This window comes from Oncorhynchus clarkii, chromosome 30 (genome assembly GCF_045791955.1).
Source record: "Oncorhynchus clarkii lewisi isolate Uvic-CL-2024 chromosome 30, UVic_Ocla_1.0, whole genome shotgun sequence".
NCBI classification, from domain to species: Eukaryota; Metazoa; Chordata; class Actinopteri; order Salmoniformes; family Salmonidae; genus Oncorhynchus; species Oncorhynchus clarkii.
Window position 1 is genome coordinate 34,002,340 of NC_092176.1, and position 24,139 is coordinate 34,026,478.

A 24,139-nucleotide genomic window follows, 5' to 3' on the forward strand; every position below is an offset into this window, starting at 1 on the left:
CTGTTCCCCCAGGCAGCTGTGACGTATATCAACTGTTCCCCCAGGCAGCTGTGATGTATATCAACTGTTCCCCCAGGCAGCTGTGATGTATATCAACTGTTCCCCCAGGCAGCTGTGATGTATATCAACTGTTCCCTCAGGCAGCTGTGACGTATATCAACTGTTCCCTCAGGCAGCTGTGATGTATATCAACTGTTCCCCTAGGCAGCTGTGATGTATATCAACTGTTCCCCCAGGCAGCTGTGATGTATATCAACTGTTCCCCCAGGCAGCTGTGACGTATATCCACTGTTCCCTCAGGCAGCTGTGATGTATATCAACTGTTCCGTCAGGCAGCTGTGATGTATATCACGCACGGCTACTATACGCAATGATACTATACGCACTGATACTATACACAATGATACTATACGCACTGCTACTATATGCATTGCTACTATACGCACGGCTACTATACACAATGATACTATACGCACGGCTACTATACACAATGATACTATATGCACGGCTACTATACGCAATGATACTATACGCACTGATACTATACACAATGATACTATACTATACACATGGCTACTTTAAGCTCTGATACTATACACACTGATACTATAAGCACTGATACTATACACACTAATACTAATACTATACTATACACACTGATACTATACTATACACAATGATACTATACGCACTGCTACTATACACAATGATACTATACACAATGATACTATACTATACACACTGATACTATCCACACTGATACTATACGCTCTGCTACTATACACAATGATACTATACACACTGATACTATACTGTACACAATGGCACTATACACAATGGCACTATACACACTGATACAATACACTACACACAATGATACTATACACACTGATACTATACACTCTGATACTATACTATACACAATGATACTACACATACGGATACTATACTATACACAATGATACAATACTATACACAATGATACTACACATGCTGATACTGTACTATACACAATGATACTACACTATACACAATGATAATATACACACTAATACTATACTATACACAATGATACTATACACACTGGTACTATACTATACACACTGATACTATACACACTGATACTATACTATACACCCTGCTACTATACAAACTGATACTATACGCACTGATACTATACACACTGATACTATACGCACTGCTACTATACACACTGATACTATACTATACGCATTGATACTATACTATACGCACTAATACTATATACACTGATACTATATACACTGATACTATACACAATGATACGATACTATACACACTGATACTATACACAATGATACTATACACACTGATACTATACTCACTGATACTATACACACTGATACTATACACAATGATGCTATACGCACGGCTACAATACACAATGATACTATACGCACGGCTACTATACACAATGATACTATACGCACTGCTACTATACACAATGATGCTATACGCACGGCTACTATACACAATGATACTATACGCACGGCTACTATACACAATGATACTATACGCACTGCTACTATACACAATGATGCTATACGCACGGCTACTATACACAATGATACTATACGCACGGCTACTATACGCAATGATACTATACGCACTGATACTATACACAATGATACTATTCACACTGATACTATACGCACTGCTACTATGCTATACACAATGATACTACACATACTGATACTATACTATACACAACGATACAATACTATACACAATGATACTATACACAATGATACTACACGTGCTGATACTGTATTATACACAATGATACTATACTATACACAATGATAATATACACACTAATACTATACTATACACACTGATACTATACTATACACAATGATATTATACACACTGGTACTATACTATACACCCTGCTCCTATACGAACTGATACTATACGCACTGATACTATACGCACTGCTACTATTCGCACTAATAATATACTATACGCACTGATACTATACACACTGATACTATACACACTGATACTATACTCACTGCTACTTTACACACTGATCCTATACACAAGGATACTACACACACTGATACTATACTATACACACTGATACAATACACTACACACAATGATACTATACACAATGACACTATACACACTGATACAATACACTATACACAATGATACTTTACACACTGATACTATACACACTGATACTATACACAATGATACTATACACAATGATACTATACTATACACAATGATACTATACAACATTATACTATACTATACACAATGATACTATACACAATAATACTATACACACTGATACGATACACACTGATACTATACACACTGATACTATACTATACACAATGATACTTTACACAATGAAAATATACACACTGATACTATACTATACACAATGATACTATACACACTGATATTATACGCACTGATACTATACATGTTTATAGTCTGCATCCCAAATGGCTATCTATTTATTCTCTATAATAGTACACATTTCTGGCCCTGGTCAAGTGTAGCGCACTATATAAGGAATAGGGTGCCATTTGGGATGTTGACATAGTATGCACACTTAACCGACTACAGTCTTGTGACTTTACCACTGACCACCTGCGTGTGTACACTTCTCCCTGTGTTTCAGTACTCCACCCACCTCCACCTGGCTGAGGACTGTATGAACCGCTATCAGGGCACTGTGGACAAGCTGTGTCGTGTGGAGCAGGTAACACAATGTACCTGTGTTCTATGTTCAGTACCCTCCTCCTCGGTTCAAAGACTATGAGACGCTTGAAAATTAAGGCCAGAGAATTTACAGGTGCTGATTGCTGAGACCAATCGGCACAGAGTGGACTTGTACAACTTGATGATCTTTGTAGGAGCTCCAGTGAATTGGAGTACACTTGTATTAAATGGGTACTCCGGGTATACACTGAGTGAACAAAATATTAAGAATGCCTGCTCTTTCCATGACATACACTGAACAGGTGAATCCAGGTGAAAGCAATGATCCCTTGTTGATGTCACTCATCAAATCCACTTCAATCAGTGTAGATGAAGGGGAGGAGTCAGGTTAAAGAAGGATTATTAATCCTTGAGACATGGGTTGTGTATGTGTACCATTCAAAGAGTGAATGGGCAAGACAAAAGATTTGTGTGTTTGTGAACGGCTTATGGTAGCAGGTGCCAGGCGAACCGGTTCGTGTCAAGAACTGCAACTCTGCTGGGTTTTGCACACTCAACAGTTTCCTGTGTGTATCAAGAATGGTCCACCACCCAAAGGACATCCAGACAACTTGACACAACTGTGGGAAGCATTGGCGTCAACATGGGCCTACTATATACTATACACACTGATACTATACTATACACAATCCCTGTGGAACGCTTTCGACACCTTGTAGAGTCCCCGACAAATTGAGGATGTTCTAATGGCCAATGTGGGGGTGCAACTCAATATTAGGAAGTTCTGAGGGTTAAAGGGGGTGCAACTCAATATTAGGAAGTTGTTCTTAATGTTTTGTCCACTCAGTGTATATCTAACCATCACTACCATATCTAACCATCACTACCATATCTAACCATCACTACCATATCTAACCATCTAATCCATATCTAACCATCACTACCATATCTAATCATCACTACCATATCTAACCATCTAATCCATATCTAACCATCTAATCCATATCTAACCATCTAATCCATATCTAACCATCACTACCATATCTAACCATCTAATCCATATCTAACCATCACTACCATATCTAACCATCTAATCCATATCTAACCATCACTACCATATCTAACCATCACTACCATATCTAACCATCACTACCATATCTAACCATCACTACCATATCTAACCATCTAATCCATATCTAACCATCACTACCATATCTAATCATCACTACCATATCTAACCATCTAATCCATATCTAACCATCTAATCCATATCTAACCATCTAATCCATATCTAACCATCTAATCCATATCTAACCATCACTACCATATCTAACCATCTAATCCATATCTAACCATCACTACCATATCTAACCATCTAATCCATATCTAACCACCACTACCATATCTAACCATCACTACCATATCTAACCATCACTACCATATCTAACCATCTAATCCATATCTAACCATCACTACCATATCTAACCATCACTACCATATCTAACCATCTAATCCATATCTAACCATCTAGTCCATATCTAACCATCACTACCATATCTAACCATCACTACCATATCTAACCATCACTACCATATCTAACCATCACTATCATATCTAACCATCACTACCATATCTAACCATCTAATCCATATCTAACCATCTAATCCATATCTAACCATCTAATCCATATCTAACCATCTAATCCATATCTAACCATCACTACCATATCTAACCATCACTACCATATCTAACCATCACTACCATATCTAACCATTACTACCATATCTAACCATCTAATCCATATCTAATCCATATCTAACCATCACTACCATATCTAACCATCTAATCCATATCTAACCATCACTACCATATCTAACCATCTAATCCATATCTAACCATCACTACCATATCTAACCATCTAATCCATATCTAACCATCACTACCATATCTAACCATCTAATCCATATCTAACCATCTAATCCATATCTAACCATCTAATCCATATCTAACCATCACTACCATATCTAACCATCACTACCATATCTAACCATCACTACCATATCTAACCATCACTACCATATCTAACCATCTAATCCATATCTAACCATCACTATCATATCTAACCATCTAATCCATATCAAACCATCACTACCATATCTAACCATCTAATCCATATCTAACCATCACTACCATATCTAACCATCTAATCCATATCTAACCATCACTACCATATCTAACCATCACTACCATATCTAACCATCACTACCATATCTAACCATCTAATCCATATCTAACCATCACTACCATATCTAACCATCACTACCATATCTAACCATCTAATCCATATCTAACCATCACTACCATATCTAACCATCACTACCATATCTAACCATCTAATCCATATCTAACCATCACTACCATATCTAACCATCACTACCATATCTAACCATCACTACCATATCTAACCATCACTACCATATCTAACCATCACTACCATATCTAACCATCACTACCATATCTAACCATCACTACCATATCTAACCATCACTACCATATCTAACCATCTAATCTATATCTAACGATCTAATCCATATCTAACCATCACTACCATATCTAACCATCTAATCCATATCTAACCATCACTACCATATCTAACCATCTAATCCATATCTAACCATCACTACCATATCTAACCATCTGCGCTACTCGTGGCTCCCGTGATTGGGAGTCTGAAAGGGCGGCGCACAATTGGCCCAGCATCGTCCGGGTTAGGGTTTGGGCGGTGTAGGCCGTCATAGTAAATAACAATTTGCTCTTAACTGACTTACCTAGTTAAATAAAGGTTAAATAAAAATGTAAAATAAAATGAAACCCTGTGCCCCTCCGTCTGTCTTTGCCCCTTGCCCTACCCCAGGACCTAGCGATGGGTACGGACGCAGAGGGGGAGAAGATCAAGGACCCCATGAGGGCTATCGTGCCCGTCCTGCTGGACAAAGACGTCACTGTCTTCGACAAGATTCGCATCATCCTCCTCTATATCTTCATGAAGAACGGTGAGAAATCAATCCCTTTTCTGTGTGTCTGTAGTTTACTATGTACAATACTATGTACTAATGCAGGGTTTCCTAGCACTACACAGCTGATTCAAGTCATCAGCTAATCATCAAGCTTTGATCTGGGTGTGTGCATGTTTCTGCGTGTGTGTGTTTTCGGTGCATGTGTCTGTGTTTGTGCATGTGTCAGGTGTTTCGGAGGAGAACCTGTGTAAGCTCCTCCAGCATGCTAACATCCCTCCTGAGGACAGTGATATCATCTCCAACATGGCCCATATGGGCATGCCCATCATCTCAGAGGTTTTTTTTATTTTTTATTTATTTTACCTTTATTTAACCAGGTAGGCAAGTTGAGAACAAGTTCTCATTTACAATTGCGATCTGGCCAAGATAAAGCAACGCAGTTCGACAGATACAACGACACAGAGTTACACATGGAGTAAAACAAACATACAGTCAATAATACAGTATAAACAAGTCTATATACAATGTGAGCAAATGAGGTGAGAAGGGAGGGAAAGGCAAAAAAGGCCATGGTGGCAAAGTAAATACAATATAGCAAGTAAAACACTGGAATGGTAGACTTGCAGTGGAAGAATGTGCAAAGTAGAAATAAAAATAATGGGGTACAAAGGAGCAACATAAATAAATAAATTAAATACAGTTGGGAAAGAGGTAGTTGTTTGGGCTAAATTATAGGTGGGCTATGTACAGGTGCAGTAATCTGTGAGCTGCTCTGACAGTTGGTGCTTAAAGCTAGTGAGGGAGATAAGTGTTTCCAGTTTCAGAGATTTTTGTAGTTCGTTCCAGTCATTGGCAGCAGAGAACTGGAAGGAGAGGCGGCCAAAGAAAGAATTGGTTTTGGGGGTGACTAGAGAGATATACCTGCTGGAGCGTGTGCTACAGGTGGGAGATGCTATGGTGACCAGCGAGCTAGGATAAGGGGGGACTTTACCTAGCAGGGTCTTGTAGATGACATGGAGCCAGTGGGTTTGGCGACGAGTATGAAGCGAGGGCCAGCCAACGAGAGCGTACAGGTCGCAATGGTGGGTAGTATATGGGGCTTTGGTGACAAAACGGATTGCACTGTGATAGACTGCATCCAATTTGTTGAGTAGGGTATTGGAGGCTATTTTGTAAATGACATCGCCAAAGTCGAGGATTGGTAGGGTGGTCAGTTTTACAAGGGTAAGTTTGGCAGCATGAGTGAAGGATGCTTTGTTGCGAAATAGGAAGCCAATTCTAGATTTAACTTTGGATTGGAGATGTTTGATATGGATCTGGAAGGAGAGTTTACAGTCTAACCAGACACCTAAGTATTTGTAGTTGTCCACGTATTCTAAGTCAGAGCCGTCCAGAGTAGTGATGTTGGACAGGCGGGTAGGTGCAGGTAGCGATCGGTTGAAGAGCATGCATTTAGTTTTACTTGTATTTAAGAGCAATTGGTTAGCTCCTATAGGAACATAGTAACACCAGGACCTGTATTCATTAGGTACCGAGCAGAAGAAAACTGACTGAACAGGGAGGTACTACAAACTAATTTGTCCAATAAGAAACACTTGTTTTTCTTTTCTGTTGCAAAACGTTTTGCTACATTGTGCTCTAATGAATATGAACCATTGTTGAACCATCACACAACTCTCTCACACAATTGAGTAGAAATACTTTAACATGTGGATTGGGGATCCATCTTTGAATAGTGGCATAAATAAGATATCCTCTGTGGTTATATGCTGTCTGTGTCCAACTGAAGAGTATTTGAGTGCATCATTCATCTACTCTAAGTACTTTGAGAGTCCTTATGTAATGAACAGCATTCCTAATAAACTAATAATAATGATTAATTTTCTAGGGGAATCCGACCCGCAAGGTGAAGAAGACTGACCGGAAGGAGAGAGTGAGTGAGCAGACCTACCAGCTGTCCCGATGGACCCCTCTTATCAAGGACATCATGGAGGCATGTCCAGTCTGCTATCCTAAACTGTTATATATTGGATTTGATTAGAAAGTAGGGTCTATCCTACAGTAGTTTAGTGTGGGTGGATACTAAGTTAAGACTGATAGGAAAAGAGTGGTCTCTAGCTTTTAGGGTTAGGGTTGAACTGGGATGTGGACATGAAGCTAGGGTTAGGGTTAGGGTTGAGCCAGGGTGTGGACATGAAGCTAGGGTTAGGGTTGAGCCAGGATGTGGACATGAAGCTAGGGTGTGGACATGAAGCTAGGGTTAGGGTTGAGCTAGGGTGTGGACATTATGCTAGGGTGTGGACATGGGGTTAGGGTTGAGCCAGGGTGTGGACATTATGCTAGGGTGTGGACATGGGGTTAGGGTTGAGCCAGGGTGTGGACATTATGCTAGGGTGTGGACATGGGGTTAGGGTTGAGCTAGGGTGTGGACATTAAGCTAGGGTTAGGGTTGAGCCAGGGTGTGGACATTATGCTAGGGTGTGGACATTAAGCTAGGGTGTGGACATGGGGTTGGGGTTGAGCCAGGGTGTGGACATTATGCTAGGGTGTGGACATTAAGCTATGGTGTGGACATGGGGTTAAGGTTAGTTCACTGACCCAGTTTTGTTTCTCCTCAGGATGCCATTGAGGACAAACTGGATCCAAAGCAGTACCCCTACATCTCCCAACGAACTGCCTCCACCCACTCCAGCGCTCCATCAAGGTATGCAAATAAACTACAGGAATTATACATCCCCTCTGTAGTCTGTCACTTCTGAGTTTCCAATGACTTATTTATTCACTTTAACTTCAATTATTCACTTTAGCTTCTAGTGGAGGAAGGAACGGCCTCAATATTTAATTGGACAGTTCATCTGTTCTACACTACAAACTATCAACAGACTATCAATAACATGTCAACTGCATGTCTGTTGACTTTCAACAAGAAAGTGGCTGTAGTCAAGAAATTGACGTACACTATGAAAGCTCCATCCAAGTTCATTCACCCATTGGGTCAATACATCTGCATAAGACAAAAGACATATTCACACGAGCACTGATATTTAACCCTTTCTCTTAAGCAGAGTCTCCTCCTACACATCTGAGCAGCCAATGCATCTCTGTTGCTCTTCCTTACTTCATCTGACCTGACCTCTGCCCCAAAGTGCTCACTCCTCCCCAACTCACAGCTGTCATGTTGACTCGCACCAGACTTTGTCCTTTTTCCTCCCATAGGATCCCTGATGGCTAACAATAACATACTGTATCTGAACAGAATGTAAATGGTATACATTCCCCTCTCTCCCTCAGCGACATAAATAAGTATATTTCATATTTACAGAACCCAACACCATCTAAAGTGTTACTTGAATGTCCTGCCCTGTCATTACAGTGCCCGGTACGGAAACTGGCACAAGAACAAGGGCCCCACAGAGATGAAGACTGGTCCTCGGGTCATCGTCTTCATCATTGGAGGCATGACCTTTAGCGAGATGCGCTGCGTCTACGAAGTCACACAGGCCAATGGCAAATGGGAGGCCATCATTGGTGAGTTGGCAGCATGGGTGGGGTGAAATGTCATGGTCATAACTGTACGTCTGACGTAGAATGCACTCGTTGCACCACGTAGCCCTTTTACGTACATTCTACCTGGATATACATTGTACACCTAGTAGGGAGCAGGCATAGGGTGTACAATCAGAACTATATTTCAGGGAAAAGGGAGATATCTTCTCCATCTAAATACCCTGAATCATCCTGGCATGGCGATACTTAGGAAATGATTAGAATATACTGTTGATATCCTATAGTTCTATTCCACTGTGACTGACTTAGCTGCTGCTGGATGGAATCTGCTTTGTGTGCTCAGATCAGATGGTGTTTCTGAGAAAACATCAGAGACAGGATATATGTGCTGTTGTGACAACAGGGAATGGATACCATGCAGGGTTTGACACAGGACACAGTCGACTCTGTGTTGGTACTCCCTGTATATAGCCATGTTATTTTTGCTCGTTATTGTACTGCCATTTTTCACTTATTGAGATACAATGTGAAATGAGCATGCAGCATTTGTCCCACTCCCTCCATAGGCTCCACCCACATGCTCACTCCCACCAAATACCTGAAGGAGCTGCAGCACCCTGACTTCCTGGACCCCAACGCTGCCCCTGAGGAACCAGAGCCTGCCCCCGCAGAATGAGAACACACACTGAAAAGTAAAGATGGTCGTTGTGATGTGAAGCCCCTCTCTCAGCCTCCTCTCACCACGTACCCTCCACTGGCCCAGGACTCTTAGTCCCCTGTGTCCCAAATGGAACCATATTCCTTCTACAGTGAACTACTTTTGACCAGGACCCATAGGGATCCCTCCTCCATCCTGTTGTTTCATGGTTGTCGGTTGTTTCATGTTCCCACCTCTATTCCTTCCATGTCATTGTATACTTGGTCTGTGGTGCTGTCATATATTCTGTTTATCTTGTGTGCACTCTCTGTATCTGTCCTTGGTATGCTACATGTAGACCACAGGAGGCTGCTGATGGGAGGACGGCTCATAATGATGGCTGGAATGGAGCTAATAGAATGCCATCAAACACATGGAAACCATGGAAACCATGTGTTTGATGTATTTGATACCATTCTACTGATGCCGCTCCAGTCATTACACACAAGCCAGTTCTCCCCAATGAAGGTACCACCAACCTCCTGTGATGTAGACAGTTGTCAAAATCTCCCCTTTTCTGTGGAGAAATTAGTCTTTGAGAAAACAATATCTCTGTCCATCCATTCAATATCAAACTCTCTGTTGAAGCACTTCTTGTATGATTGTTTGTCAAAACAACAGTTTGACAGAGGGGTTGATATTGAATGGATGGATAAATATGTATTTTTCCTCAGACACTATATGCCAATGAAACATTTCTTCACAGATGTTATTTTTACTGGGCCTTTTTGCACCTCGATCGTTTTATGTCTGCCGTTTCACACTGTTTAGAGGAGCAGCACCTATGGTCGATTTCTGCTGTGCATATCATGGTGACTGATGCAGAGATTTTATATTTCCGTGAATATGATACTCTTTCCTGGACTAAAAGCTCAACCCATGTCTTTATATGGGATTTCTGCTGTCTGTGTATTTCTGTCTATCATTCCCATTTGGAACTGAAGGCCTATTCTACTTTAATTTAGCAGATGAATCAAGTCTTCAATGATATGTTAATGATTTGATATGTTCCAAGTTATTCAACTATTCTAATTCTCTCTCTCTGTCTCTCCCCGTCTCTCTCAGCAGGATCAACCAATATCTTCACCCCTACAAGCCTTCTTCAAACTCTCAAAGACGTGGATAAACACGCAGAGGTTTAAGCAGAACCCCCTGGCTGTAGCAGTCCCTCTCTTAACTAGCTATCTGTCTCTTAACTATCTGTCCCTCTCTTAACTAGCTGTCCCTCTCTTAACTAGCTATCTGTCTCTTAACTAGCTGTCCCTCTCTTAACTAGCTATCTGTCTCTTAACTATCTGTCTCTCTCTTAACTCTCTGTCTCTCTCTTAACTATCTGTCCCTCTCTGAACTAGCAGTCCCTCTCTTAACTAGCTGTCCCTCTCTTTACTAGCTATCTGTCTCTTAACTAGCTATCCGTCTCTTAACTAGCTGTCCCTCTCTTAACTAGCTGTCCTTCTCTTAACTAGCTGTCCTTCTCTTAACTAGCTGTCTCTCTCTTAACTAGCTGTCTCTCTCTTAACTAGCTGTCTTTATCTTAACTAGCTGTCCTTCTCTTAACTATCTGTCCCTCTCTTAACTAGCTGTCCCTCTCTTAACTAGCTGTCCTTCTCTTAACTAGCTGTCCTTCTCTTAACTAGCTGTCCTTCTCTTAACTAGCTGTCCCTGTTAACTAGCTGTCCCTCTCTTAACTATATGTCTCTCTCTTAACTATATGTCTCTCTCTTAACTAGCTGTCTTTTTCTTAACTAGCTGTCCTTCTCTTAACTAGCTGTCTTTCTCTTAACTAGCTGTCTTCCTCTTAACTAGCTGTCCCTCTCTTAACTAGCTGTTCTTCTCTTAACTAGCTGTCCTTCTTTTAACTAGCTGTCCCTCTCTTAACTAGCTGTCCTTCTCTTAACTAGCTGTCCTTCTCTTAACTAACTCCCCTAACCTCCAAACTCCCTCAGCCGGCATATTCTACTCAGGACCATCCATACCAAACCCCTTCTACTCTACACATGGAGCCATTTCAAATATATCAAAGTCATGTATTCAGATTCAGATTCAGAATTTCTTAATAGCATGAAATAAGATCATTTAAAGCCATACTACCAAAAAACACCATGTTTTACCTACTGTACATAAACCCTGAAGACTGTATAGTAATAATATCATTTCAATTTGTTTGTCAGATTGAAGGGAAGAGTAGAGGTTGAGTCTGTGATGGATGACTGTTGATACTATATGAGCAGTGGATGTAAACTGCCGTCTCAGGATGCCATTGTTGCACTTTCTTAAAAAGGAAGCCAATCATAGTGTAAGATTCCTGTCTTTCCAACAGACCTTTCAATACATTTCATAAAAGTATTCATATAACATTTATTTGAAAAAAACAACTAGCTGAATATTGGAATGAACTTGGAAATACACTTGGAATGTATTTGAACACTGAAATACCTGACTCAAATACACTCCCAAGCGTTTAACCAAGGTACTTGAAAAGCCAGGTCTGTTTTTAGTGGTTTAGCATGTAGCTTTTATCTCATTGCTTGTAAACGTTTCAGGAACAATGAGCAAAAATACCAATATTTTTTAAACTCACAATTGTATAATTTGGACATCATCTTCATCACCAACATCATCACCATCTTCCTCGTAATGCAATCAGTAGTTTGTAGAATATATGCCATACTGTATCAATGTTTCTATTCCTGGTGAATATTCTGACTTTGAAAATGCCAATGTGAAGCCACTCTGTACTAGTGCTCATGTAGCTGTAGCTAGCAGTACAGTTACAGTAGTTGGGCTGTAGCTAGCAGTACAGTTACAGTAGTTGGGCTGTAGCTAGCAGTACAGTTACAGTAGTTGGGCTGTAGCTAGCAGTACAGTTACAGTAGTTGGGCTGTAGCTAGCAGTACAGTTACAGTAGTTGGGCTGTAGCTAGCAGTACAGTTACAGTAGTTGGGCTGTAGCTAGCAGTGCAGTTATAGTAGTTGGGCTGTACCTAGCAGTACAGTTACAGTAGTTGGGCTGTAGCTAGCAGTGCAGTTACAGTAGTTGGGCTGTAGCTAGCAGTACAGTTACAGTAGTTGGGCTGTAGTTAGCAGTACAGTTACAGTAGTTGGGCTGTGATGATCAACCATTGGAAAGTTATTCCTCTTCATTTAGTCTCTGTTCAGGAATAGTATGTAATTGATTTGATTTGCTATTTCCTCTTCCTGTTGAAGCTATAGTCTCGTTTTTGTCCCACTTTCTAGTGCAGCGTTGACACTGTCATGATGCAAACTCATTTGTTGGCATTGTTGTTGTTACACTTGTTGTTGATTTTGTTACTCTATAGTAGGGTTATCTATTATTTCTCAAGATATATTACCAGTGTATTTGATCAGAATTCTATGCTTGGAAGTAATTTATCCCAAACAATGCACGTTCACGTACTAAAGCTCTAATAAAGTTGCTTCAAAGAAAATGCTGATGTTTTAGTCTGTTACATTATTACATGAAATTATTGAAATGCATATCAGTAAACACTTTAGTTATTGAGGGATGGATGGATTGGACTGCTGCTGATCCTCTATTGATGTTACAAACTATCTGGGTGGTTCAAGAAAAATGTCTGAGAGGCTAGTGCATAATTTAGTACAATGTCCCATAAACTAAACTGGAAGACTTTGATAGTAATACTGTAAGATTGTAATGTATGTCAATTATAATAATAACATTGCAGTACCATTTACAACCACTGGAGAGAAGCATTGGCATATTGCTTGATAAACATAATAGCAGCCCGCAGAACTTTGCTTTGACAGCCCGGACGAGCCAACATACATACATATATAGTGTATGTGGACACCCCTTCAAATAGTGGATTTGGCTTTTTCAGCCACACCCGCTGCTGACAGGTAAATAAAATTGAGCACTCCATTGACAAACATTGGCAATAGAATGGCCTTACTGAAGAGCTCAGTGACTTTCAACATGGCACCGTCATAGGATGCCACCTTTCCAACAAGTCCGTTCGTTAAATTTCTGCCCTGTTAGAGCTGCCCCGGTCAACTGTAAGTGCTGTTATTGTGAAGTGGAAACATCTAGGAGCAACAACGGCTCAGCCGCAAAGTGGTAGGCCACACAAGCTCACAGAACGGGATCGTTGAGTACTATAGCGCATGGTGCGTAAAAAATAATCTGTCCTCAGTTGCAACACTTACCACCGAGTTTCAAACTGCCTCTGGAAACAATGACAGCACAATAACTGTTCATCGGGAGCTTCATGAAATGGGTTTCCATGGCCGAGCAGCCGCACACAACCTAAGATCCCCATGCTCAATGCCAAGTGGCTGGAGTGGTGTAAAGCTTGCCACCATTGGACTCTGGAGCAGTGGAAACGCGTTCTCTGGAGTGATGAATGGCTTCACCATCTGGCAGTCTGACAGTCAAATCTGGGTTTGACGGATGCCAGGAGAACGCTACCTGCCCAAATGCATAGCGCCAACTGTAAAGTTTGGCGGAGGAGGAATAATGGTCTGGGGCTGTTTATCATGGTTTGGGCTAGGCCCCTTATTTCCAGTGAAGGGAAATCTTAACGCTACAGCATAAAATTACATTCTAGATGATTCTATGCTTCTAAATTTGTGGCAACAGTTTGGGGAAGGCCCTTTCCTGTTTCAGCATAACAATGCCCCCGTGCACAAAGCGAGGTCCATACAGAAATGGTTTGTTGAGATTGGTTTGGAAGAACTTCACTGTCCTGCACAGAGCCCTGATCTCAACCCTATGGAACACCTTTAGGATGAATTTGAAAGCCAACTGCGAGCCAGGCCCAATCGCCCAATGAATGGAAGCTAGTCCCCACAGCAATGTTCAACATCTAGTGGAAAGCCTTCCCAGAAGATTGGAGGCTGTCATAGCAGATAAAGGGGGACCAACTCCATATTAATGCCCATGATGTCGGAATGAGATATTCGACAAGCAGGTGTCCACATACTTTTGGTCATGTTGTGTACTTCTCCAGCTTTTGAATATTATGGGGGCAACGATATATTTGTGTGAATGGTAAGAGACCTACATTAGTACAGTTATTAATTTTACAACCGGATTTCAAGCAGTGAAGCAACTTCTAGTTGCAGCTATATTTACATTTCTCGCTGATTATCTCCGTACATAGTCAATGAGTGAATGCATAGACAAAATATAACTCCTACCTGACTTAATATACCAGTACAGTACACCCAGAGTCATATGTGCTGTCCTGTTTGCTAGCTCTATAATACTAGTCTCTCTGTGGAGCACTGTGAGGGAAGCTCAAGGCCATAGAGACTGCAGCAGAACACAGGAAATGCACCTGCCTATAGGCAGTGGCTACTGAGCCAATTGAATAGACACTGTCATCCTCCCTTTTATGGTGACAATATATTCTTCATAGTCCCTGAAGGGATAAATAAAGTTGTATTGAATTGAACATTTAATTGAGGATGTTTCAATGTATCATGAAATGGAAAATGTCTGAATAAAATATGTATTTTGAAATGTTCTAGCTATATTCAACCTAACCAGGCAAACAAGATTCAAAACATGAGTTGGTAAATCTTTATTCAATTCAATTCAGCGTTGAGGAATATGTCTGATCTTTTAGTGCAGTAAGCATTAGGTTATGATTGTACACCTCTAAGACTGTCAGCTGTATATAGGCTGCTACATCTAAAGCTCTAAAACATTAGCCTGGTCCCAGATCTGTGCTTGGTCTCGCTAACTCCATTCTCCATTGCTGTCATTGTCAAGCCAAACATTGGCATGACAAAGAGTTGGCATGCTAGCACAAACAGATTAGCACTCAGGCTAGGTCTAAAACATTGTCCGGGGTCTTTCCCATACAGCTTGAGCCTACTCCTGGGCAACATAAGGTATAGAAACAAGATGCAGCAGACTTGTATATAGTCTACATTAGATCTGCATAGGGTTTTTCATCTTAATTATTGTATGTATCCATTCTTGGCGTTGTTTTGGTGCAAAGAAAAATCCTTAAGTGATGTGGCATTGGCTCAACTTCCCCTGCTATAGTTAATACAATACACTTGTCCCAAATGGTCCTCTATTCCCTATATAGTGTGCTACTGTTAAGTAGAGCCCTAATGGAGTAGTGCACTGTAAAGGGAATAGGGTGCCATTTGGGATGAAGTCACGATTAGTCAATGTGCTTCTTATGTGATTGTTACCCAATTAGAACCCGAGAAAGTACATTCTAGAATGTGACAGCAGAAAGGAATAATACTGTGATATTGTTTGTAGTTGTGTGATTCTGTCAAACAGTAATTTAATGTCTCTCTCTCTCTCTCTAATATATGTATATATATATATATATAATTATGTCTATAAATGTATTTACAGTGTATACTTTATATGTGGACAAGATATAAAGTATGTATCATGTCTGGACTGTTTGCATTCACAAAAACGTTGTCATTTTTACAATATTAAAAAATACCAATATAAACCTTCTGTCATAATTTATTACAAGCTTATTCAAACATCTATGATCAGTTGTTTTATACAACCTACAATACTCTACTCTCTTGTTCAATCTTATACTCTGTTATACATTTTATATAATCATATCCTCTCTTTTACTCTTACTAACTATTACTAGAGTTAATTGATACTGAATCCACAGGCCTGCTCCTTCCTGGAGCATCCCCAAATACAACAGGAAGCCTTAGAATCCTACACTATACTGATATATAGGTAGAGTCTTAAATTACACCCTATTCCCTATATGGTCAAAAGTAGTGCATTATATAGGTGGCATTTAGGTTGCAACCTCTCTCTCTCACACACACAGTGTGGATTATGGCTGAATACAAGTGCCTCCACCCCTGATCCGCTTGTCGTGAGTCAGTTACCTATAATTGAAAAGTTATCTCGTTGTAACGATGAATTAGCAGTCTGTTGACTAATTTCACCTCTATCAGGATTACCATCTCTGACTTAGCTTACAGCTCCCATGAAGTGCCTTTGCTAACTTTTCAGAATTGCATCTCATGAACACAAAGTAAAGAAAAGGAACTACTGTTATAAATGACACATAAATGGATGCAAGTCAATTAATACAATCCATTTTAAAATGTGATCCTTTTACATACACAGACTATCTAACATTACATTATAAATAACTCCAATCCTCTTAAATCTTGAAGGTGTCTCAGTGCCATATTCACTAAATATTATATGCATGTACAGAAGTATGGGTGCAGGAGTTCATTAAACATTACAGACATCATACAAAACGTATTTTAGAGATGGCATGAAGGTATAGTCCAACAAAGATTAGATACAATGTATATCCATCTTCAAAGCACCATCTTGGTATAACCACTGAGGGGAGAGCTGCTCCTAAAGGCAGACCAATTGGAGAGGTGAAAGCAGGGAGAATGAAAAGCAAGCGGCCAAATGTAATGACAACATTGATGACATTACACCAGTTCAACTACATTAGGTTCTATTGGTGAGCTCTTAGGTTATATTAAAGTATATTGGTGGGTTCTTCTTAGGTTATACTAGGTTCTGTTGGTGGGTTCTTAGGTTAAACTAGGTTCTATTCGTAGGTTATACAGTGCATTCTGAAAGCATTCAGACCCCTTGACTTTTTCAAAATTTTGCACGCTCAATTTATTCAAAAATTGATTAAATTATTTATTTTCCATCAATCTACACACAATACCTCATAATGACAAAGCACGTTTGGTACACCTGTATTCAGAGGTGTAAAGTACTTAAGTAAAAATACTACTTAAGTACAGTGCCTTGCGAAAGTATTCGGCCCCCTTGAACTTTGCGACCTTTTGCCACATTTCAGGCTACAAACAAAGATATAAAACTGTATTTTTTTGTGAAGAATCAACAACAAGTGGGACACAATCATGAAGTGGAACGACATTTATTGGATATTTCAAACTTTTTTAACAAATCAAAAACTGAAAAATTGGGCGTGCAAAATTATTCAGCCACCTTAAGTTAATACTTTGTAGCACCACCTTTTGCTGCGATTACAGCTGTAAGTCGCTTGGGGTATGTCTCTATCAGTTTTGCACATCGAGAGACTGAATTTTTTTCCCATTCCTCCTTGCAAAACAGCTCGAGATCAGTGAGGTTGGATGGAGAGCATTTGTGAACAGCAGTTTTCAGTTCTTTCCACAGATTCTCGATTGGATTCAGGTCTGGACTTTGACTTGGCCATTCTAACATCTGGATATGTTTATTTTTGAACCATTCCATTGTAGATTTTGCTTTATGTTTTGGATCATTGTCTTGTTGGAAGACAAATCTCCGTCCCAGTCTCAGGTCTTTTGCAGACTCCATCAGGTTTTCTTCCAGAATGGTCCTGTATTTGGCTCCATCCATCTTCCCATCAATTTTAAGCATCTTCCCTGTCCCTGCTGAAGAAAAGCAGGCCCAAACCATGATGCTGCCACCACCATGTTTGACAGTGGGGATGGTGTGTTCAGAGTGATGAGCTGTGTTGCTTTTACGCCAAACATAACGTTTTGCATTGTTGCCAAAAAGTTCAATTTTGGTTTCATCTGACCAGAGCACCTTCTTCCACACGTTTGGTGTGTCTCCCAGGTGGCTTGTGGCAAACTTTAAACAACACTTTTTATGGATATCTTTAAGAAATGGCTTTCTTCTTGCCACTCTTCCATAAAGGGAAGATTTGTGCAATATACGACTGATTGTTGTCCTATGGACAGAGTCTCCCACCTCAGCTGTAGATCTCTGCAGTTCATCCAGAGTGATCATGGGCCTCTTGGCTGCATCTCTGATCAGTCTTCTCCTTGTATGAGCTGAAAGTTTAGAGGGACGGCCAGGTCTTGGTAGATTTGCAGTGGTCTGATACTCCTTCCATTTCAATATTATCGCTTGCACAGTGCTCCTTGGGATGTTTAAAGCTTGGGAAATCTTTTTGTATCCAAATCCGGCTTTAAACTTCTTCACAGCAGTATCTCGGACCTGCCTGGTGTGTTCCTTGTTCTTCATGATGCTCTCTGCGCTTTTAACGGACATCTGAGACTATCACAGTGCAGGTGCATTTATACGGAGACTTGATTACACACAGGTGGATTGTATTTATCATCATTAGTCATTTAGGTCAACATTGGATCATTCAGAGATCCTCACTGAACTTCTGGAGAGAGTTTGCTGCACTGAAAGTAAAGGGGCTGAATAATTTTGCACGCCCAATTTTTCAGTTTTTGATTTGTTAAAAAAGTTTGAAATATCTAATAAATGTCGTTCCACTTCATGATTGTGTCCCACTTGTTGTTGATTCTTCACAAAAAAATACAGTTTTATATCTTTATGTTTGAAGCCTGAAATGTGGCAAAAGGTCGCAAAGTTCAAGGGGGCCGAACACTTTCGCAAGGCACTGTATCTGTACTTTACTTTTCTATTCATATTTTTGACTAATATTGTACTTTTTACTCCACACATTTTTCTTGACACCCAAAAGTATTCGTTACATTTTCAATAGTTAGCAGGACAGGAAAATATTCCAATTCACGCACTAAACGGACTCACTAAACACACATGCTTTGTTTGTAAATGATGTCTGAGTGTTGGAGTGTGCAGTGTGCCCCTGGCTATCCATTAATTTAAAAAACAAGAAAATGGTGCTGGTTTGCTTAATATAAGGAATTTGAAATGATTTATACTTTTAATGTTGATACTTAAGTGTATTTTAAACCAAATACTTTTATATTTTTACTCAAGTAGGAATTTACTGGGTGAATTTTACTTGAGTCATTTTCTATTAAGGTATCTTTACTTTTCCTCAAGTATGACAGTTGGGTACTTTATCCACCACTGCCTGTATTTGGGGAGTTTCTACCATTTTTATCTTCAGATCCTCTTAAGCTCTGTCAGATTGGATGGGGAGCATCACTGCACAGCTATTATCAGGTCTCTCCAGAGATGTTTGATCGGGTTCAAGTCCGGGCTCTGGCTGGGCCACTCAAGGACATTCAGAGACTTGTCCCGAAGCCACTCCTGCATTGTCTTGGCTGTGTGCTTAAGGTCGTTGTCCTATTGGAAGGTGAACCTTCTCCCCAGTCTGAGGTCCTGAGCAGGTTTCCATCAATGATCTCTCTGTACGTTGCTCTGTTCATCTTTCCCCCAATCCTGACTAGTCTCCCAGTCCCTGCCACTGAAAAACATCCCCACAGCATGATGATGCCAACCCCATGCATCACCATAGGGATGCTACCAGGTTTCCTCCAGACGTTACGCTTCGAATTCAGGCCAAACAGTGTCTCCTGACCCCTCCTGTCTCAGCCTCCAGTATTGATGCTGCAGTAGTTCATGTGTCGGGAGCTAGGGTCAGTGTGTTATATCTGTCTTATCCGGTGTCCTGTGTGAATTTAAGTATGCTCTCTCAAATTCTTTCTTTCTTTCTCTCTCTCTCTTGGAGGACCTGAGCCCTAGGACCATGCCTCAGGACTACCTGGCCTGATGACTCCTTGCTGTCCTCAGTCCACCTGGTTGTGCTGCTGCTCCAGTTTCAACTGTTCTGCCTGCGGCTATGGAACCCTGACCTGTTCACCCGGACGTGCTACCTGTCCCAGACCTGCTGTTTTCAACTCTCTAGAGACAGCAGGAGCGGTAGAGATACTCTGAATGATTGGCTATGAAAAGCCAACTGACATTTACTCCTGAGGTGCTGAAAACCACTGTGATTATTATTATTATTTGACCCTGCTGGTCATCTTTGAAAATTTGAACATCTTGGCCATGTTCTGTTATAATCTCCATCCGGCACAGCCAGAAGAGGACTGGCCACACCTCATAGCCTGGTTCCTCTCTATGTTTCTTCCTAGGTTCTGGCCTTTCTAGGGAGTTTTTCCTAGCCACCTGCATTGCTTGCTGTTTGGGGTTTTAGGCTGGGTTTCTGTACAGCACTTTGTGACATCAGCTGATGTAAGAAGGGCTTTATAAATACATTTGATTGATTGAGGCCAAAAAAATCAATCTTGGTTTCATAAGACCAGAGAATCTTGTTTCTCATGGTCTGAGAGTCTTTAGGTGTCACGTTCTGACCTCTATTTCCTTTGTTTTTGTATTTATTTAGTATGGTCAGGGCGTGAGTTGGGTGGGCAGTCTATGTTCGTTTTTCTATGTTTTGGGTCAGTTCTATGTTTTCGGCCTAGTATGGTTCTCAATCAGAGGCAGGTGTCATTAGTTGTCTCTGATTGAGAATCATACTTAGGTAGCCTGGGTTTCACTGTTTGTTTGTGGGTGATTGTTCCTGTCACTGTGTTTGTTGTCACAGGATAGGCTGTATAGGTTTTCACGTTCCGTTTGTTGTTTTGTAGAGTTAAGTTATTTCATGTATCGTTCAGTTTCCATTAATTAAAGAACATGAGTAACCACCACGCTGCGCTTTGGTCCGCTTCTTCTCCTCCTATAGACGAACACCGTTACAGAATCACCCACCACAACAGGACCAAGCGGTGTGGTAATGGGCAAAGGAGAAAGCAGCAGCAGGAGCAGCGCGAGGAGGATTGGACATGGGAGGACGAACTAGACGGTAAAGGACCTTGGGCTCAGCCAGGAGAGTATCGCCGCCCCAAGGAAGAACGGGAGGCGGCGAAAGCGGAGAGGCGCTGGTATGAGGAGGCAGCGCGGCGTCGTGGATGGAAGCCCGGGAGTCAGCCCCAAAAATTTCTTGGGGGGGGGCTAACAGGGAGTATGGCTACGCCAGGTAGGAGACCTGAGCCAACTTCCTGTGGTTACCGGGGGGCTAGAGAGACCGGGCAGGCACCGTGTTATGCTGTGGAGCGCACGGTGTCCCCAGTGCGGGTGCACAGCCCGGTGCGGTACATTCCAGCTCCGCGTATCGGCCGGGCTAGAGTGGGCATCGAGCCAAGTGCCATGAAGCCGGCTCTACGCATCTGGTCTCCAGTGCGTCTCCTTGGGCCGGCTTACATGGTACCAGCCTTGCGCACGGTGTCCCCGGTTCGCCTGCATAGCCAAGTGCGGGCTATTCCACCTCGCCGCACTGGCAGGGCGACCGGGACCATTCAACCGGGTAAGGTTGGGCAGGCTCGGTGCTCAAGAGCTCCAGTGCGCCTGCACGGCCCGGTCTATCCGTCACCACCTCCACACCCCAGCCCTCCGGTGGCAGCTCCCCGTACCAGGCTGTCTCTCCGGCCCATCCGTCCAGAGCCTTCCTCCTCTCCAGCGCTGCCGGAGTCTCCCGCCTCTCCGGCGCTACCAGAGCCTTCCTCCTCTCCAGCGCTGCCGGAGTCTCCCGTCTGTCCGGCGCCTCTGCCGGAGCCTCCCGCCTGTCCGGCGCCTCTGCCGGAGCCTCCCGCCTGTCCGGCGCCGCTGCCGGAGCCTCCCGCCTGTCCGGCGCCTCTGCCGGAGCCTCCCGCCTGTCCGGCGCCTCGGCCGGAGCCTCCCGCCTGTCCGGCGCCTCTGCCGGAGCCTCCCGCCTGTCCGGCGCCTCTGCCGGAGCCTCCCGCCTGTCCGGCGCCTCTGCCGGAGTCTCCCGCCTGTCCGGCGCCTCTGCCGGAGCCTCCCGCCTGTCCGGCGCCTCTGCCGGAGCCTCCCGCCTGTCCGGCGCCTCTGCCGGAGCCTCCCGCCTGTCCGGCGCCTCTGCCGGAGCCTCCCGCCTGTCCGGCGCCTCTGCCGGAGCCTCCCGCCTGTCCGGCGCCTCTGCCGGAGCCTCCCGTCTGCCCAGCGCCGCCCGTCTGCCCAACGCCGCCAGCGCCGCCCGTCTGCCCAACGCCGCCAGCGCCGCCCGTCTGCCCAGCGCCGCCAGCGCCGCCCGTCTGCCCAACGCCGCCAGCGCCGCCCGTCTGCCCAACGCCGCCAGCGCCGCCCGTCTGCCCAGCGCCGCCAGCGCCGCCCGTCTGCCCAGCGCCGCCAGCGCCGCCCGTCTGCCCAGCGCCGCCAGCGCCGCCCGTCTGCCCAGCGCCGCCAGTGCCGCCCGTCTGCCCAGCGCCGCCAGTGCCGCCCGTCTGCCCAGCGCCGCCAGTGCCGCCCGTCTGCCAGGAGCCGCCAATGCCGCCCGTCAGCCAGGGGCCGCCAGTGCCGCCCGTCAGCCAGGGGCCGCCAGTGCCGCCCGTCAGCCAGGGGCCGCCAGTGCCGCCAGTCAGCCAGGGGCCGCCAGTGCCGCCCGTCAGCCAGGGGCCGCCAGTGCCGCCCGTCAGCCAGGGGCCGCCAGTGCCGCCCGTCAGCCAGGGGCCGCCAGTGCCGCCAGTCAGCCAGGGGCCGCCAGTGCCGCCAGTCAACCAGGGGCCGCCAGTGCCGCCAGTCAACCAGGGGCCGCCAGTGCCGCCAGTCAGCCAGGGGCCGCCAGTGCCGCCAGTCAGCCAGGGGCCGCTAGAGCCCCTCCGCCCGGAGCAGCTGCCCCTCCGTCCCGAGCAGCTGTCCCTCTGTCCCGAGCAGCTGTCCCTCTGTCCCGAGCAGCTGTCCCTCTGTCCCGAGCAGCTGTCCCTCTGTCCCGAGCAGCTGCCCCTCTGTCCCGAGCAGCTGCCCCTCTGTCCCGAGCAGCTGCCCCTCTGTCCCGAGCAGCTGCCCCTCTGTCCCGAGCAGCTGCCCCTCTGTCCCGAGCTGCTGCTTCACCTCTGTCCCGAGCTGCCCCTCTGTCCCAAGCAGCCCCTCTGTCCAGTGGGGTCATTGAGAGGGGTGGGCATGGGGAGTAAGCCACGGAGGCGGACAATACGGCGGACTAAGACAAGAGCCGCCACCGCGGACAGACGCCCACCCAGACCCTCCCCTATAGGTCAAGGTTTTGCGGCCGGAGTCCGCACCTTTGGGGGGGGGTACTGTCACGTTCTGACCTCTATTTCCTTTGTTTTTGTATTTATTTAGTATGGTCAGGGCGTGAGTTGGGTGGGCAGTCTATGTTCGTTTTTCTATGTTTTGGGTCAGTTCTATGTTTTCGGCCTAGTATGGTTCTCAATCAGAGGCAGGTGTCATTAGTTGTCTCTGATTGAGAATCATACTTAGGTAGCCTGGGTTTCACTGTTTGTTTGTGGGTGATTGTTCCTGTCACTGTGTTTGTTGTCACAGGATAGGCTGTATAGGTTTTCACGTTCCGTTTGTTGTTTTGTAGAGTTAAGTTATTTCATGTATCGTTCAGTTTCCATTAATTAAAGAACATGAGTAACCACCACGCTGCGCTTTGGTCCGCTTCTTCTCCTCCTATAGACGAACACCGTTACAT

The 24,139-nt window shown here is 43.7% G+C and overlaps 1 protein-coding gene across 2 annotated transcripts in view; it reads left to right on the top strand.

Moving 5' to 3' along the window:
• Positions 1–11,276, top strand: part of LOC139389937 (syntaxin-binding protein 1-like) — a 31,222-nt gene extending 19,946 nt beyond the window's left edge. Inside the window, exons 13-20 of one of the 2 annotated variants that reach the window (XM_071136972.1) lie at positions 2,681–2,761; positions 5,636–5,774; positions 5,965–6,074; positions 7,627–7,731; positions 8,357–8,442; positions 9,112–9,266; positions 9,812–9,937; positions 11,008–11,276. In XM_071136972.1, the coding sequence (XP_070993073.1) occupies positions 2,681–2,761; positions 5,636–5,774; positions 5,965–6,074; positions 7,627–7,731; positions 8,357–8,442; positions 9,112–9,266; positions 9,812–9,921 (786 nt within the window). In that variant the 3' untranslated portion in view covers positions 9,922–9,937; positions 11,008–11,276. The remainder of the gene's footprint in view (positions 1–2,680; positions 2,762–5,635; positions 5,775–5,964; positions 6,075–7,626; positions 7,732–8,356; positions 8,443–9,111; positions 9,267–9,811; positions 9,938–11,007) is intronic. The other variant, XM_071136973.1, reaches the window with a different exon arrangement.
• The last annotated feature ends 12,863 nt before the right edge of the window (positions 11,277–24,139 follow it).